Source organism: Tachypleus tridentatus, chromosome 4 (assembly GCF_004210375.1).
Source record: "Tachypleus tridentatus isolate NWPU-2018 chromosome 4, ASM421037v1, whole genome shotgun sequence".
Lineage (NCBI taxonomy): Eukaryota > Metazoa > Arthropoda > Merostomata > Xiphosura > Limulidae > Tachypleus > Tachypleus tridentatus.
This window is the reverse complement of record NC_134828.1, coordinates 87330965-87344522: the sequence shown is the minus strand read 5'-3', so window position 1 is coordinate 87344522 and position 13558 is coordinate 87330965. Positions and strand designations below refer to the sequence as shown.

The 13558-nt window shown below is 33.3% G+C and overlaps 1 protein-coding gene across 50 annotated transcripts in view; it reads right to left on the bottom strand.

The window, feature by feature from the left end:
* Positions 1-13558, bottom strand: part of LOC143249631 (catenin delta-2-like) — a 136749-nt gene that overhangs the window by 8254 nt on the left and 114937 nt on the right. For 40 of the 50 annotated variants that reach the window (XM_076499861.1, XM_076499851.1, XM_076499817.1 and 37 more), the window contains 7 exons: positions 12064-12180; positions 10949-11109; positions 8301-8539; positions 7193-7443; positions 6144-6294; positions 5031-5266; positions 256-481 (listed from right to left, as the gene is read on the bottom strand). In XM_076499861.1, coding sequence (XP_076355976.1) covers positions 256-481; positions 5031-5266; positions 6144-6294; positions 7193-7443; positions 8301-8539; positions 10949-11109; positions 12064-12180 — 1381 coding nt within the window. Of the gene's footprint in view, positions 1-255; positions 482-5026; positions 5267-6143; positions 6295-7192; positions 7444-8300; positions 8540-10948; positions 11110-12063; positions 12181-13558 lie in introns of all 50 variants that reach the window. The other 10 variants (XR_013027874.1, XR_013027873.1, XR_013027877.1 and 7 more) reach the window with 3 other exon arrangements.

The following is a 13558-nucleotide window of genomic DNA, read 5'->3' as shown; positions in this document are numbered from 1 at the left end:
TAATAAAATAATAATGATCTTAATTTCAGCTTTCTTAATTAAAGATAAAGGTGTCAACATGATAGTCATGGACAAATTCACAAAGGTTTGGTACTCTAGATTACAGTTCAACAAAGACAAGTACCTCTTATACTGAAAATTGCTAAATAATAGCTAACAGTGCAATGGTCATGGTTACCATAATTAAATTTGGGAGTTAAAAAATGTTTAATATTTGACAAACAACAGTGATGGAATTAACATTTTGTCAGTTACCTCCAGTGGAAGAGTTTGGATCAGGGCCTCTATGAGGTAGTGTTCTGTCTTCATACTTTGTTGCACCCTGTGTGCTGATTGGTCGATGAAGTGTACTGTTGGCACTAGTTGGAGCAGAAGCAGTACTTCGAGCTACCATTGTGCGTGTGATAAAATGAGATTCTTTCCAACCAGCTTTTTTACAAACTTCTCGAAGGTCTTGATGCTGCCACATGTTGTATAATAACTGCAAAGAAGCATCTATTTACATGATAGCTATGGTTACAGCTTATTTCTGATTATTTTTCTATCTAGGTAATTGATATAATCCTTTTAATGTACAACTTTTATTCTTGTCCTAGCTTTATGGAGACTGTAACTACATATACAGTGTCTGTAAAACATCTAAAAAATTTAATCAATAAAAGTAAATCAAAATACCAGTACAGCAACAAATCAAGATCAATATTAGTGAACTACTAAATAAACTGAAATATAACAATATAAGCTATACATATAAATATAAGCTATTGTGACACTCATGTCACAAAGGCCACACAATGGTGCATCAGTGACAGATAAAAGAAAATGATAGGTTAAAAAACTGTGACAAATATGGAGCCTTGCCAAGACAACTTCCTCCTTATGATCCATGCAGAAAATAGACAGCCAAAGAGCAACAGTAGGTTTGATCTAGAAAAGCTTGAAGAAATGTTCTTCCAACCAGCAGGATGATGAACCTTGATCATATGACTGTAGTCCATATACCAAACAAACCAGACTGTAATGGTACCATACCGGAGAGACTTTGCTGTGGTGTTGGCAAATTCATTCCTCTAAATGGTGATGTGGCCTGGTATCCATAAAAACTGGATATGAATAGATGACAAAGAAAACTGGGGTACATGATGTTCAAAACGTCAAGGAAAACAGGGTGAGAAGGTATGTAAAGCGATTCTAGGACCAGTAACACAGCTAAGAGAGTCTGTGTAAACAGTACAGTCAAAGTACTGGTTAGCTGTTATACAATCCATGACAAGAGAGATGGAATACAACTGGGTAGTGAACACAGAAACTGGAAAGGAAAGTCTGTGAACAACCACTGAGCTACAGCAAATTCTGGGATGGTTCGAAAAAGAGAAGGCACTACTTCCAATCTGGAGTATCCACCTTTGCAGGTGACTCAGAGAAAGGAATGGGCTGAACAATAGACTTAAAAATGTCACAAAATGCCAGTCCCAAGTTGGTCATCTGTGCACGGATATGAAGACCAAAAGGTGGAATAATAGACCATCATTATGCAAAAATATGGACCATCATTTACTAAACAAAACAGCTCACTGAAGACAGAAAACAATAGCAGATGGGGTGCTGTGACAAGGAACATAGTTTAGGATCATACTGCATGGAGAGTTGCAAGCATCAAAGATGTAGAGGTGGTTCATGGGACTCGGTGTACAAACTATAGACTAGTGAATTATGGAATGTCCCAAGGCAGAACCAGAGCCCCTGAAAGTAAATGGGGTCTAGAAGCTGCTCACGTGTGAAATAAAAGTTAGTACATAATCAAAAACAAGTCCCAAAAACTTCGTTTCTGGCACCCCAGGATGAACATCATCACCAAGCCAAAAGTTGAGATCAGGATGCAAACTCTACTGATGGCAAAAGTGCATGCAAATGGTTTTCAAAGAAAAACCATGCATGACTGTCCAATGCATGAGATAATTTATGGTAGTTTGAAGCTGCAGCATGATAAACCTCATGTTTAACAACCGATACAAAATGAGGAAGTTGTTGACACACAGACTATTTGCAACAGTCAGAGGAAGTTGATGAGCAATGGCATCAATCTTAATACTGAAAAGTGTGACACTCAAGATACAGCCCTAAAGGACTCTAAAGTCTTGTCTTGTTTGTTTCTTGGAATTAAACAAGCACTGACCACCTTCTCAAATGCTTTGCCCAGAGAGCTCATCAAAACAATAGGCTGACAGTTTGTTGGAATCTTGGGATCCTTCCCAGGCTTAGAAAAGAGTAATATAATAGCCAAGTGCCAAACATTGGGAAAGACATCCTCTTGCCACATCCACTGAAAGCAACCAGAAGGATAGATAGAAAAGCAGGAGATAAATTGCACAGCATCTCATAATGTTTATAGTCTGGTCCAACTGTTGTACTGCTGGGCCAATGAAGAGCAATCTGCAGTTCCATGGTAAATGGGCAATTGTAAATGGAGAGATCCACCTCCCAAAAGAAAAGTGGTGATCTCTCAGCTTGAGTCTTGATAGTCAAGAAGGCTGTGGTGGAGGCAAAACAGCTGGGAAGATAAGAAAAACTTTTCTCAAGAGTATTAGCAATGTTGAGGACATCATCAACTTCCTGACCATCGGAGAACAAGATTGAAAGGGGTTTGGGGTGTGCAACCCAATGACCTTTGAATCTTGTCCCACACAACTTTGAAGCTAGTGGAACTAGAGATGTTGGTAGTGAACTTAATCCAAGATTCCTTCTGACAAACAATGTGATTAGAAAGAGAGGGATACTGTCTGAAGGTCTCCCAGGCTAATTTTTGAGCCAGACTCCACCATGGATAAGGATACTGTGGAAAACTTGTCAAGGTCAGAAAAACAGAATGAGCAAGTTCTGATAGACTGGTGAAAGAGGAATAGTCAGACTGGTACCACTTCTACCATCACATGCAGGTCAAGTGGCATTGACCACGACCAGTTTCCTGCAAGATGATGAGAAAATTATGAAGCCACACTCCAAGAAAAATGAGAATAGAGTGAGGATGAGCAAATAGATAGATCTAAAGCAGTAAAATACTGGATGCATGAAAGTAAGTAAATGAACAATCAGTGAAAAAAGATAAATTATGATGTGAGAGCATACGCTCCACAGAACAACCTCTTCCATCAATTTTGGCACTGCCTCAGAGGGGTTATGCTCATTAAAATTACCTAAGAAAAGAATGGGAGATGGCAACTGATCTGAAAGAAAATCTAGGTCTGATGAAATATAAGTCTCTTCTTGAAACAGAAAACTAAAACAAATAGCAATGGTACATTCCAAAGAGAGATGAATTGCCACAGCCTCAAGTGGAGTGACTAACAGCACAGATATGGAGGGCACATACTGAATGACCAGCAAAGCCACATCATCATGGGTTTGACTATCACATACCTGTCTTTTCTATAGAGGGAAAACTGCAGAAGAGTGGCAGCATCAGCAGGATGAAGGAACATTTCCTGTAAAGAGAGAAGACTGGACAGGATAAATTAATCAGGACCTTAATGTCATCAAAGTTGGAACATAAGCCTCAACAGTTCCACTGTATCAGTGTGGCCATTTTTATTTACCACGAGATGAGGGTAGACAGCCCTTTGGTTTGCAACCATGTCACTTCTCTTTAGAAAACAGAGGTCTGTAGACCACCATGAATTCTGCAAGATAAAATGGGCAGATCTCTTTCAGAAGATGGTAAGTCTAGAGACTATGGGTGCAATTGTATAACAGTTTTGCATCTCAGAAAGCCACCAGAAACAGGGTTAGGGACAAAGACAGTAGTTAACATGGATGTGTTAACTCCATTTTCTCACAGAGAGCAACAAACTCTGAAGATAAGAGGAAAAAGACTCTTCAGAAGCATGGAAAGGTCAGTTTGCACACTCACTGAAGTGGTAAAAGTGGAGGGCAATAGCATATGTCCTTGTTTGTGTGGAAGACAAAAGTTTTTATGCCTCTGGATAAGACACGTTTTCTTCGGTCCACTTGAGGAAGGTTGGAAGCCATCACAGTTGATACAGTGAGTTTCCTGGCCACATAGGTTTGCTTCATGATCTTTGTAACCACAATGGGCACAGCACAAACAGTCACGATAAAAGGTCTTAGAGTGGCCAAACTCCTGACATTGGAAACACTGGAGAGGGTTAGGACTATAGCACCAAACCTTACAATGCAAGTAACCCACCTACACAGATCTACGGAGATGTGGGGAAGTGAATGTCAAAATGAAAAGGCAGGTAGGCCGAAGTACTCTATCTTTGCAAATGGAGACATGTCACACTGCTGAAACTCCTTGACTGGAGAAACCAACGAGAACCTCTGAATTGTGGATGTTAAGAAGATCCCTCTCAGTAATAACTCCTTGAGATGTATTCAGGGTAGTATAGTGAATAGCCTGAATAGACAAATCTCTAGCAGTCTTGGACTTCTAGATGAGTTTGGAATGTTTTGGTTTTGATGTTTCAATCAAAATGCCTCCAGATCTTAATTTTTGGACATACATATTCAATGACACTGGATTTGTATAATACTATGATTACAGTGCTCAGAACAACAAAATGAGTAGTGTACCAATGTTGGCTCACATAAAAAGAAAGTAAACATCTGATTGGCTGTGAAATTATGTGGAAAAGAACAATTAAGCAGATATTTATTGTGAAAATTAGTAACATCATTTCAACTTGAAAGTAACATCATAAAAGGTGAAAAATATACACAATATTAATCCTTTATTCCAATCAGATTAGTTTTCTGTCAAAAACTATTCAAAATGGATTTCTTATTTATCCCATGCTATCAGGGCAGTGTTAATGTGAAGCTCTAAATTAAACTGCTATTTATAATAATTAAAGGAGCATGAACCTTGTGTACTGTCACAAACTCCTATAATTTTTAATACATATAAGTTCTTGTGTGTGTGTGTGTATATATATGTGTGTGTGTGAGTGTGTATATATGTAAGTGCCTATGTGTGTGTGTGTGTGTAGCTAGTTATTAGATTACTAACCAACCTGTGCTGTAAACTTTACCACTCGTGGTGAAAATCTGCCTTTCTGTTTGGTTATATATGTTAACCTATCCACTCCACCAGCTTCAAGCAAAGATCTAGCAAAGTCACTGTTCTTAATAATGACTTCATTCAATGTAGCTAGAACAGCTGCTAGAGTATCATCTGAGGAGCCTCCTCCTTCCTGCAGAGGATCACTACTGGGAAGCTTCTGTACCAAGTCTCGCATAGCGTACTTCCCTATACACAAAACAATCACAATATTTTTATTATAATTTGATAGCTGTGGTTATAAAAAATATATAACCTATCTAGTTTCATAATTAATTTTCAATAAAAAACACACCATTTGAGAGTTGGCTGATCATATACAACTTTAAAAGTTTTATGAAACCTCTACACAGTTCTGTAAGACAATAAAATGAAATGAAAGAAAAAACCATCAAATTTTGTTGAAAATATTCCTGATAAAAGTTCTCAGGTTCAATTTTTGCAAATTTAAACAAGCAGAGAATAATTATATAAAATAGCAATTTTGTTGTTAAATGACACATACATACACATAAGTTCCATACAATCTCATAAACAAAGGTGAAGTTATAAAACATGTATGTAAGTTTAAAGAGCCTAAACAAACTTTGCACAGTTTTTGCACTTTTTAACAACTGAAATATCTTAATACTTAGTAAATGGAAATTACTAACATCAATTTTATAGAGAAACAGATTTATAGTAAGATTTCACATTTAATTATGAGAGTTAAATTTATCACATAAAAAATATATAAAAACACCCAAATATCAGAGAATGCATTTCTTCTAATAAAATATTAGATTTTTTTAAATGAAGGAACAAACAATGGTAATGATAAAATGAGTAACATAAAACTGCAATATTTAAAGTAATATAAACTTGGTTGATACATATGTCAACTTCTGTCTATCATCCTTTCAGAATTAATCAGAAGAGTACATACACGTTCACATGACACAATCCTCTAATATTCCTAATTCATGTGAACATATCAAAATGAAAAAAAGATTTGTTCAACTAATTTTTACAATAAAAAGTTAATTACTTCATTTGAGTCTTACTTAAACATATTCACAAGTCCTACCAATGAGTTCTTTGTTTCTCTGGTCCATGGAGAGGTTCCTTAAAGCAGTAGCCACTGCACATACAACTCTGTCAACATCCATTCTGAGCAGTTCTACCAGCACTGGGAGACCCTTCTCTTTCCTTACTGCAGCACGGATATCTAAACTAGGCTTAAAAAATATTGAAATTCAAGGGTCATTCACTCTGATCACTTATAAAGTTAAGCCTCAATGATATAAATTTGCTTCAATCTCCAATCATATCTAGTAATTATCATAAAATACACTTCTAAAACATAATTTTGGAAAAGCTTTATTTCATGATTCTTTAGAGTATTACAAACATAGTATCTAACATAAGCATGCCTAGTTGTTGGGAAGTTTGACTCGCAACATGAGAGTCATATGCTTAAATCCCAGTCACCAAATGTACTAACTGTTTATAGTCTCTGAGAGGGCTAGCCACCAGGGTGTAAAAATTCTTGACCTACAGAATACCCAAGCAGCCAACCTCAACTCTAACCAGAATAAAGGTCAAATAAGAGAAGAAAAAAGTATCTAATATAAACAAAATCTTTATTAATTATACTTATCATTTAAAAACAAAAAAATCAGAACATTCACTTTTACCACCTACTCAAAAATCATTCAAAAATAGCATAAGTAAGTTAACTGCAAGATTTTTCAGTTCACCTAATTGTTTACTTCCTATTCATTTGTTAGTATCTTTCATGGCTGTGTTTACTAGTTGGTTAAATGGATCATAAACTTGTTATAAAAGAAAATTTTTTTTCCTGAAGGCTTGATAAAAAACAGGAAAGGATGCCACCCTGTGTAAATCAGGAAGACAAACACTTTGAAAGGTTACTTTAAAAGACGTCAGTGTCTATAAAATAGTGCAAAACTGGTTTATTTATTTTTCTGTGACTGTAATAATGCTGTATTCTGTATTATGCATCTGACAGACTAAGCCATTCATTCATTTAATACATAAAGTCATGGTCTTCCTGTATAGTTTCTGTAAAGATACAACTGGTAGCAAGAAGTTAGGCGAATGCTAAAAACTAACCTGCCAGTAACAGGCAGCAAGATTTTGAATAGATCCTGCTGCTGCCTCCAGTGTTTCAGGGTTTGAGCACTCTGAGAGCAAAGCTAAATATGTTTGCACAACTTCAGGCTGCCATAGCAACTCCATCCCTTGGATTGTACCAGTCCTTTGTCTTGAAGTTGATGAGAGTGGAGCATCTTTTCTTTGTTTTTCTGAACTTTCATTGCCTTTTTTCTTCTTTGTTGTGCCAAAGCAGCTTAAGCTGTCCCCTACTAACAAGTCAGTTAAACAATTGCTTAAGAAACATTCTGTGTATGTAATTTTCATTTAATCAATTTCTTGGTATGCAACTTTGTAATTTTCAAGTTTTCATCATATAAGATCCAAATAATAATTAATTTTATACTTAATAATATTACTATCAGCAGTAATTACTGACAGCTGGTATAATTCTCTTAGTTTGTAAAAGTGATCCTAAACAATAACAGGACCATTTTAGATAACTACAACTGATATAAAATAAAATTATAAGTAAATGTGTTTTCTTCTTAACACAGATTAACTTATAACAGATAGATTAAAAAAATAAATAATTTCTATCTTCATTAGGAATTTATTGTTTCTTTCATGGATTTTCATATAATTAATTTACAGATGCTCAACATTTTGACTCAAATCCCTTCATAAGTTCACAATTGCAAATAAATAGCTATTTAAATGTCTGTAATGATGATCAATATATATGTAAAAATGGCTCAATTTGGTTGAAAAAATTTTTTATGTGGAGGAGAAAACAAAGTTTCAACCTTCTTCAGTCATCGTCAGGTTCACAATGACTGAAGGTCGAAACGTTGTTCGCTCCTCTATGTAAAAAATTTTCTCAACCCAAATAAGTGGTTTTTATATATATATTTTTCTCCACAGGTGGGTTTTACATCACTGATGATCAATATATTTTCACTACTTCATATTTCTTTATTTGTCTAAAAACATTGTGAATTAGATTATTCATGATAATCTAAATTTGAGTAATATTACTAAACTAAGATTTTGCCTTTTATTAATCTACAACAAAAGTTGAAAAACAATTCGGTAAATTTGACTAACACTTCCTCAGCTAGGTTCCCACCTTTCATGGACCCAGTACGTGAATGACAATGCTGTAAAATCCACTTATCATATTCTGGATCTTCAACCTCTTGACAGCGAAATGACAAATTTCTTAACACACAGACACAGTTTTCCACACTTTTGTTGTCTATATCATTCTTTCCAATGGCAGATTTAACAAGAAAGAGCATTGCTTCTACAAGACCTTCACATTCTCTCAACTTTCTCCTGGAATATTCACCAGCAGAACTGATATTTCTATCAGAAAAAAACACAAATGTCAAACATTTGAACAAACACACACACATATATTATGAAACATACTGACATCTGAAATTTTAAACACATTATATATATATATTGAATTGTGATTCAAACTAAAAATTGCATCATGAAACTTATAAAGGTGATCTTTAGCAAACATTTCTTTTCAATCATTCCAAGTTATTGTAACAATACTCTAACAGTATTTGTAAATAAAAGCTGTAATATAGTAAAATAGATCTTATAGATGGTTTCCACCATGAAATGCAAACTGGACTTACGACAAAGTTTACATGATTCTTCACCCTGTAAATAAGATAATGACTATAAAATAGATTTGTAAACATCTTCTGTAGTATTTCTAACTATCCATGAAATAGGTAAGAATAATGAAACTTTGTAGAATGGACAGCAACTGTCTGTTGTGGAGACACAAGTGTAGAGGATGACATTTCGAAAGTCTTCTGCCATTCAGTTTCAGAAAACAGAGGACTTTAGAAACATTGTCCTCTACACTTGTGTCTACACAACATGCAGTTGCCATCCATTCTACAAAATTTCATCATGAATACCCTGCCTAAACAATCTATCAAAGATAAGAATGTTCTTCTATGATCTTATTAATGCCTTCAGATAATGGGAAGAAAAACCACATTTTGTTAAATAGTTTTACAAAGCCTTGTCTCTTTTTCTATCACCAGTTGATTCTTAAATGATTAATTTATCCAAAATCAATTTTATACTATTTATGACTTATGATTTATGGTCATAGTGTAAAAATACTTTGATTTTTATACGATCAAAAGCAAATTTTAAATAATAACAATATCTAGTGGTAATGTGCATTTAGTTTACATCTACACCATATCTCCCTACCAGGAGAAAAAAAATATATAATAAGCAATGTTCAGTTTATAAATCTTGGCTTACAAATCTATTGACATTCTTTGAAAAGGTTACTTCTTATGTAGATGAGGTAAGGGTGTAGATTTGGTGTATCTGGATTTTCAGAAAGCATCTGACAAGGTGCCAAATAAAAGACTTGTAAAAAATATATCTATCTATAGGTGTGGGAAGTATGTTAGCAAATTACACAGAAAATTGGGTGGCTGGAAGAAAGGTGGGTTGTTACAAATGAAGTTCAGTCAAACTTGACTTAAGTCACAGGTAGGGTACTTCAGGGCTCAGTCTTAGAACCTTTGCTCTTTTTTATTTACATCAATGGTACAAATGAACAAATAGTCAATAAATTACTTAAATTTGCAGATGATATCAAGGTCATGAGTGTTGCTAGCTGTGAAGAGGATGCTGCTACTTTACAAAAGGATTTAGATCATTTAGTGAGTTGGACAAATAAATGACAGATGAGTGTTTATTTATAACAAATTAAATCCAATATAATGCATGTGGGTCATCACAATTTGAATTATAAGTACAATTTAGATGAGAATTACCTTAACAGTGTTATTACAGGAAGAGAACTTGATGTAGCAGTTGATCAGTCTCTTAAGCTATTCAAATCATGTGCTGTTGTTAGTGGTAAGGCAAATTTGATTTTAGGTTGTATCTACAGAAATACTGAATACAAGTCTAAAGAGGTTATAATTTCATTGTACAGGTCACTGGTTAGGCCATATTTCAAATATTGTGTTTAGCCTTGGCTCCTTATCTTACATAAGACATTGAATTATTCAAAAAGGTTACTCAAATGATGTCTGAAAGGGAGCTGTTGTCAAATGAAGAGAGGTTGAAATATTTCAAATTGTCTTCTTTTGAAAAAATAAGTTAGAGGGGATATGACTGAGGTATTTAATACTATTAAGGGAACTGATAGTGTTAAAGCCTTATATTTTTACACACTTAACAGTGAGAACAATAAAACTAGGGGATAAAAATATAAATTTTGCAGGGTAAGAGTAGTCTTCAGCTAACACAGTTTCATTTTTCTAACAATGTGTTAGCCCTTGAAATGGATTGCCTTTTGATGTTGTAAAAGCACTAAATTTAAGTGAATTAAAGGAAAAGATTGATAAGTATATGAATGATAAGGGCTGGCTTTAAGATGTTTTATTAATTATTTTAATTTAGTTTTAAAATGGAAGAGCCAAGATGGACCAACAGGTCCCATGTTGTTCCAAAACATTATATTATGTTAGAACTTATTTACCATTAAACATATCAATAAATTAAAAGGGAATTGTTATTTATATTTACATTTCTAGCCTTACATTAAGATTCATCTAGTACCAAAAATGTCATGTAATATTAGTCAATAGTGGGTTTACATGATTCAAGTGTAAAGTTATTTTAAATATTTCTTTCTTGTCACAAAATACTAATTAATTCAAGCTAGTTAACTGCCAGATATGACATTAATTCTGTATGAGCATAATCTGAAATTACCTCAGGATTCCACTAGCATTCCGAAACACAGTGGACCACCAGATTTCCTGAACTCTTGACTGCCCGTCTGGGTCTGCATGGCAGTTCCATCCAGAGTGTGGAATAATTATATGATTGACTATAACTGACAAACCATCATCAATTATAGAGCGCTTGAGATCCTAGATATTGAAAACAAATGACAATGTCTGATAAACTATCATTAATATCTAAGATAACTAAGATTCTAAAGAGTGAAGACAGAAGTATATGATATATGCATATATTAATTCTCTTTAATAAAATTAAATGGTTTCATATGTTGTATGTGCAACCATTTGTTACTGAAAATTACAGATATTAATGTGGACTTATAAAGTTAACAACAATTACTTGTTCTTAATATACTTGTAATAAAATGTCCTGTATAAATTGTTTCAGTATTCTGTACATGACAAAAAAACAACTGTCCTATAGTTTTTTAAGAGGTTTAATTAGTAATGGCACATTAGATCAAGCAAGATGTGAATTTTTCAATATTAATAACAAAAAACATGGATAATAGTTTGGTTGTAACATGTACTCTATATTTTTCATTTCATAATGTATCTAACTAATGTATTTTTAAGCAACCACTGGAATTATACCATCTGCTTTTATTTTAAAGTAGCAGTGCAACTTAAACATTTCCTGAAGTAATTTAAAAGTATATTTTTATCTTTTTCTAGACAGAAAAAGGAATAGCTTTACCTGCCAATATGCTCTACTTAACTGACATTCTAGTATGAAGCACGTATGTAAAACATTGTTAACAACCTGTGAGCATTAGCAATTTCAACACAAGTGGATTTTGTGGTAAACCTCAACACTAACAAAAATACAAAATGATGTAAGTAACAAATATGAACATTAAACCAAAAAGTATCTCAGAACTAAAAAAAATCAACTTTCTAAATTAGACAAGGTTTGTATATGAACTAGTAAAGTTACTGATGAAACACATACAGGCAATTTTAAATAAAACAGTGAATTTAAGTGTAAAATATGCTTTAGCTTACAGCTGAAAAAACACAGTGAAGAAAGTGAGGTTAAAAAAATCAGTTTACAGAAAATGTAAGTATATTTACATCTTATACCTCTAAAGGTGATAAGTTCCATAAGATTCCTGTTACTAACTCTTTGATTTCATTATGTGGTGTCTTCTGAAGTAACCTTATTAATGCTGGAATCCCTCCCGCATTCTTTATAGCCCTCTGAAAGATAAATATTACTGTTTTTAGTTTCAACAAAAATCAAATTCCTTAATAAAGTAAACAATCTTCATATATATATATATATGCATCTTTCTTTGTCCTTGATTAATATATCTGTCAAAAACTAGCGATTTTACCATCTTTTATTTATACAATTTACTAGCATTTTATCATACTTTTTCAATACTGTAAACACTGCATACAGTAATAATATACAGTATTCATATACATGTATATCAAAAACAAAATTTCAAACAATTGTGTTTCATTTCAGTGTAAATTCTAATTCATGAAATATGGAAACTAGCATTTTAGTTACAAAAATGACAAAAAAACAAGAATCCTCATGGTATTTGTATTTATGAAAAGCCCCACATTTTTAAAACATCTAAATTAGCAACTAATTAAGCTGTTTTAAATGGCATTTTTATTTTGTTACAAAGACAAAAATCATTAATTTGCAATATTGCAAATAAACTTAGCATCATAACAATGGTAATCAATAAAATTGTAATATAAATTTAAAGTTCTTAATTTCATATGGAAATATTTAGAAAAATCTTCAGTCTCCCCTAGTATGAGAATTGTGATAGTTGTTTTCTAAGTCTTCTCCCTTCTCTAATGGCTCACAGTGGCATAGTAGTATGCCTGCAGATTCACACCACTAGAAACTGTATTTCAATATCAGTTGTGGGCAGAGCACAGATAGTGCATTGTGTAGATTTGTGTTTACATTTAAACAAACAAACCTTTCCCCTCAGTCAGCTCAGCAGATAGCCCAATGTGGTTCTACTATAAGAAAAATACACATAAACAAACCCTTCTCTAATTCCTTTTCCATACCTCTCTAATGTAAGGGATTTAACATAAATTACTCTTTACAACATATATAATACAAAAGCAAAGTGTAATTTTTATAGCCTTCAATCTCATTTGTTAATGAAGTCATAAATTAGAAAATCAGACTCACTTGCTACACCTATCTGTTACATCCTCTCTTTTCAACTTGCCAGTAGTTCTCTTTGAAATTTTATACTATTGTTAGCTAAATGTGACTGTTTCAGTTCTTTAATGCAAGTGCTACGATTTCAATAATTTATGACACTCAATTGTTAAATTTGGTTTCTTTTAGAAGCAACAGTTTATCTCAGATTTGTTTATGTAACTGTTTACAAAAGATTTGACTGCTTCAAGTGCAATTAATTTTCATGTTAAGATTAAAAACACTTTTCTTCATCTGAAAATTATCAAATTTCACTTGCATAATCTCTAAATCCTCCCAAATATATATGTCAAACATTTTTAAAAAATTTACCTGTTATTTCTTCTATCCTAACTAACACTATACCCATTTGGTTAATTTGACTGGCCATATATT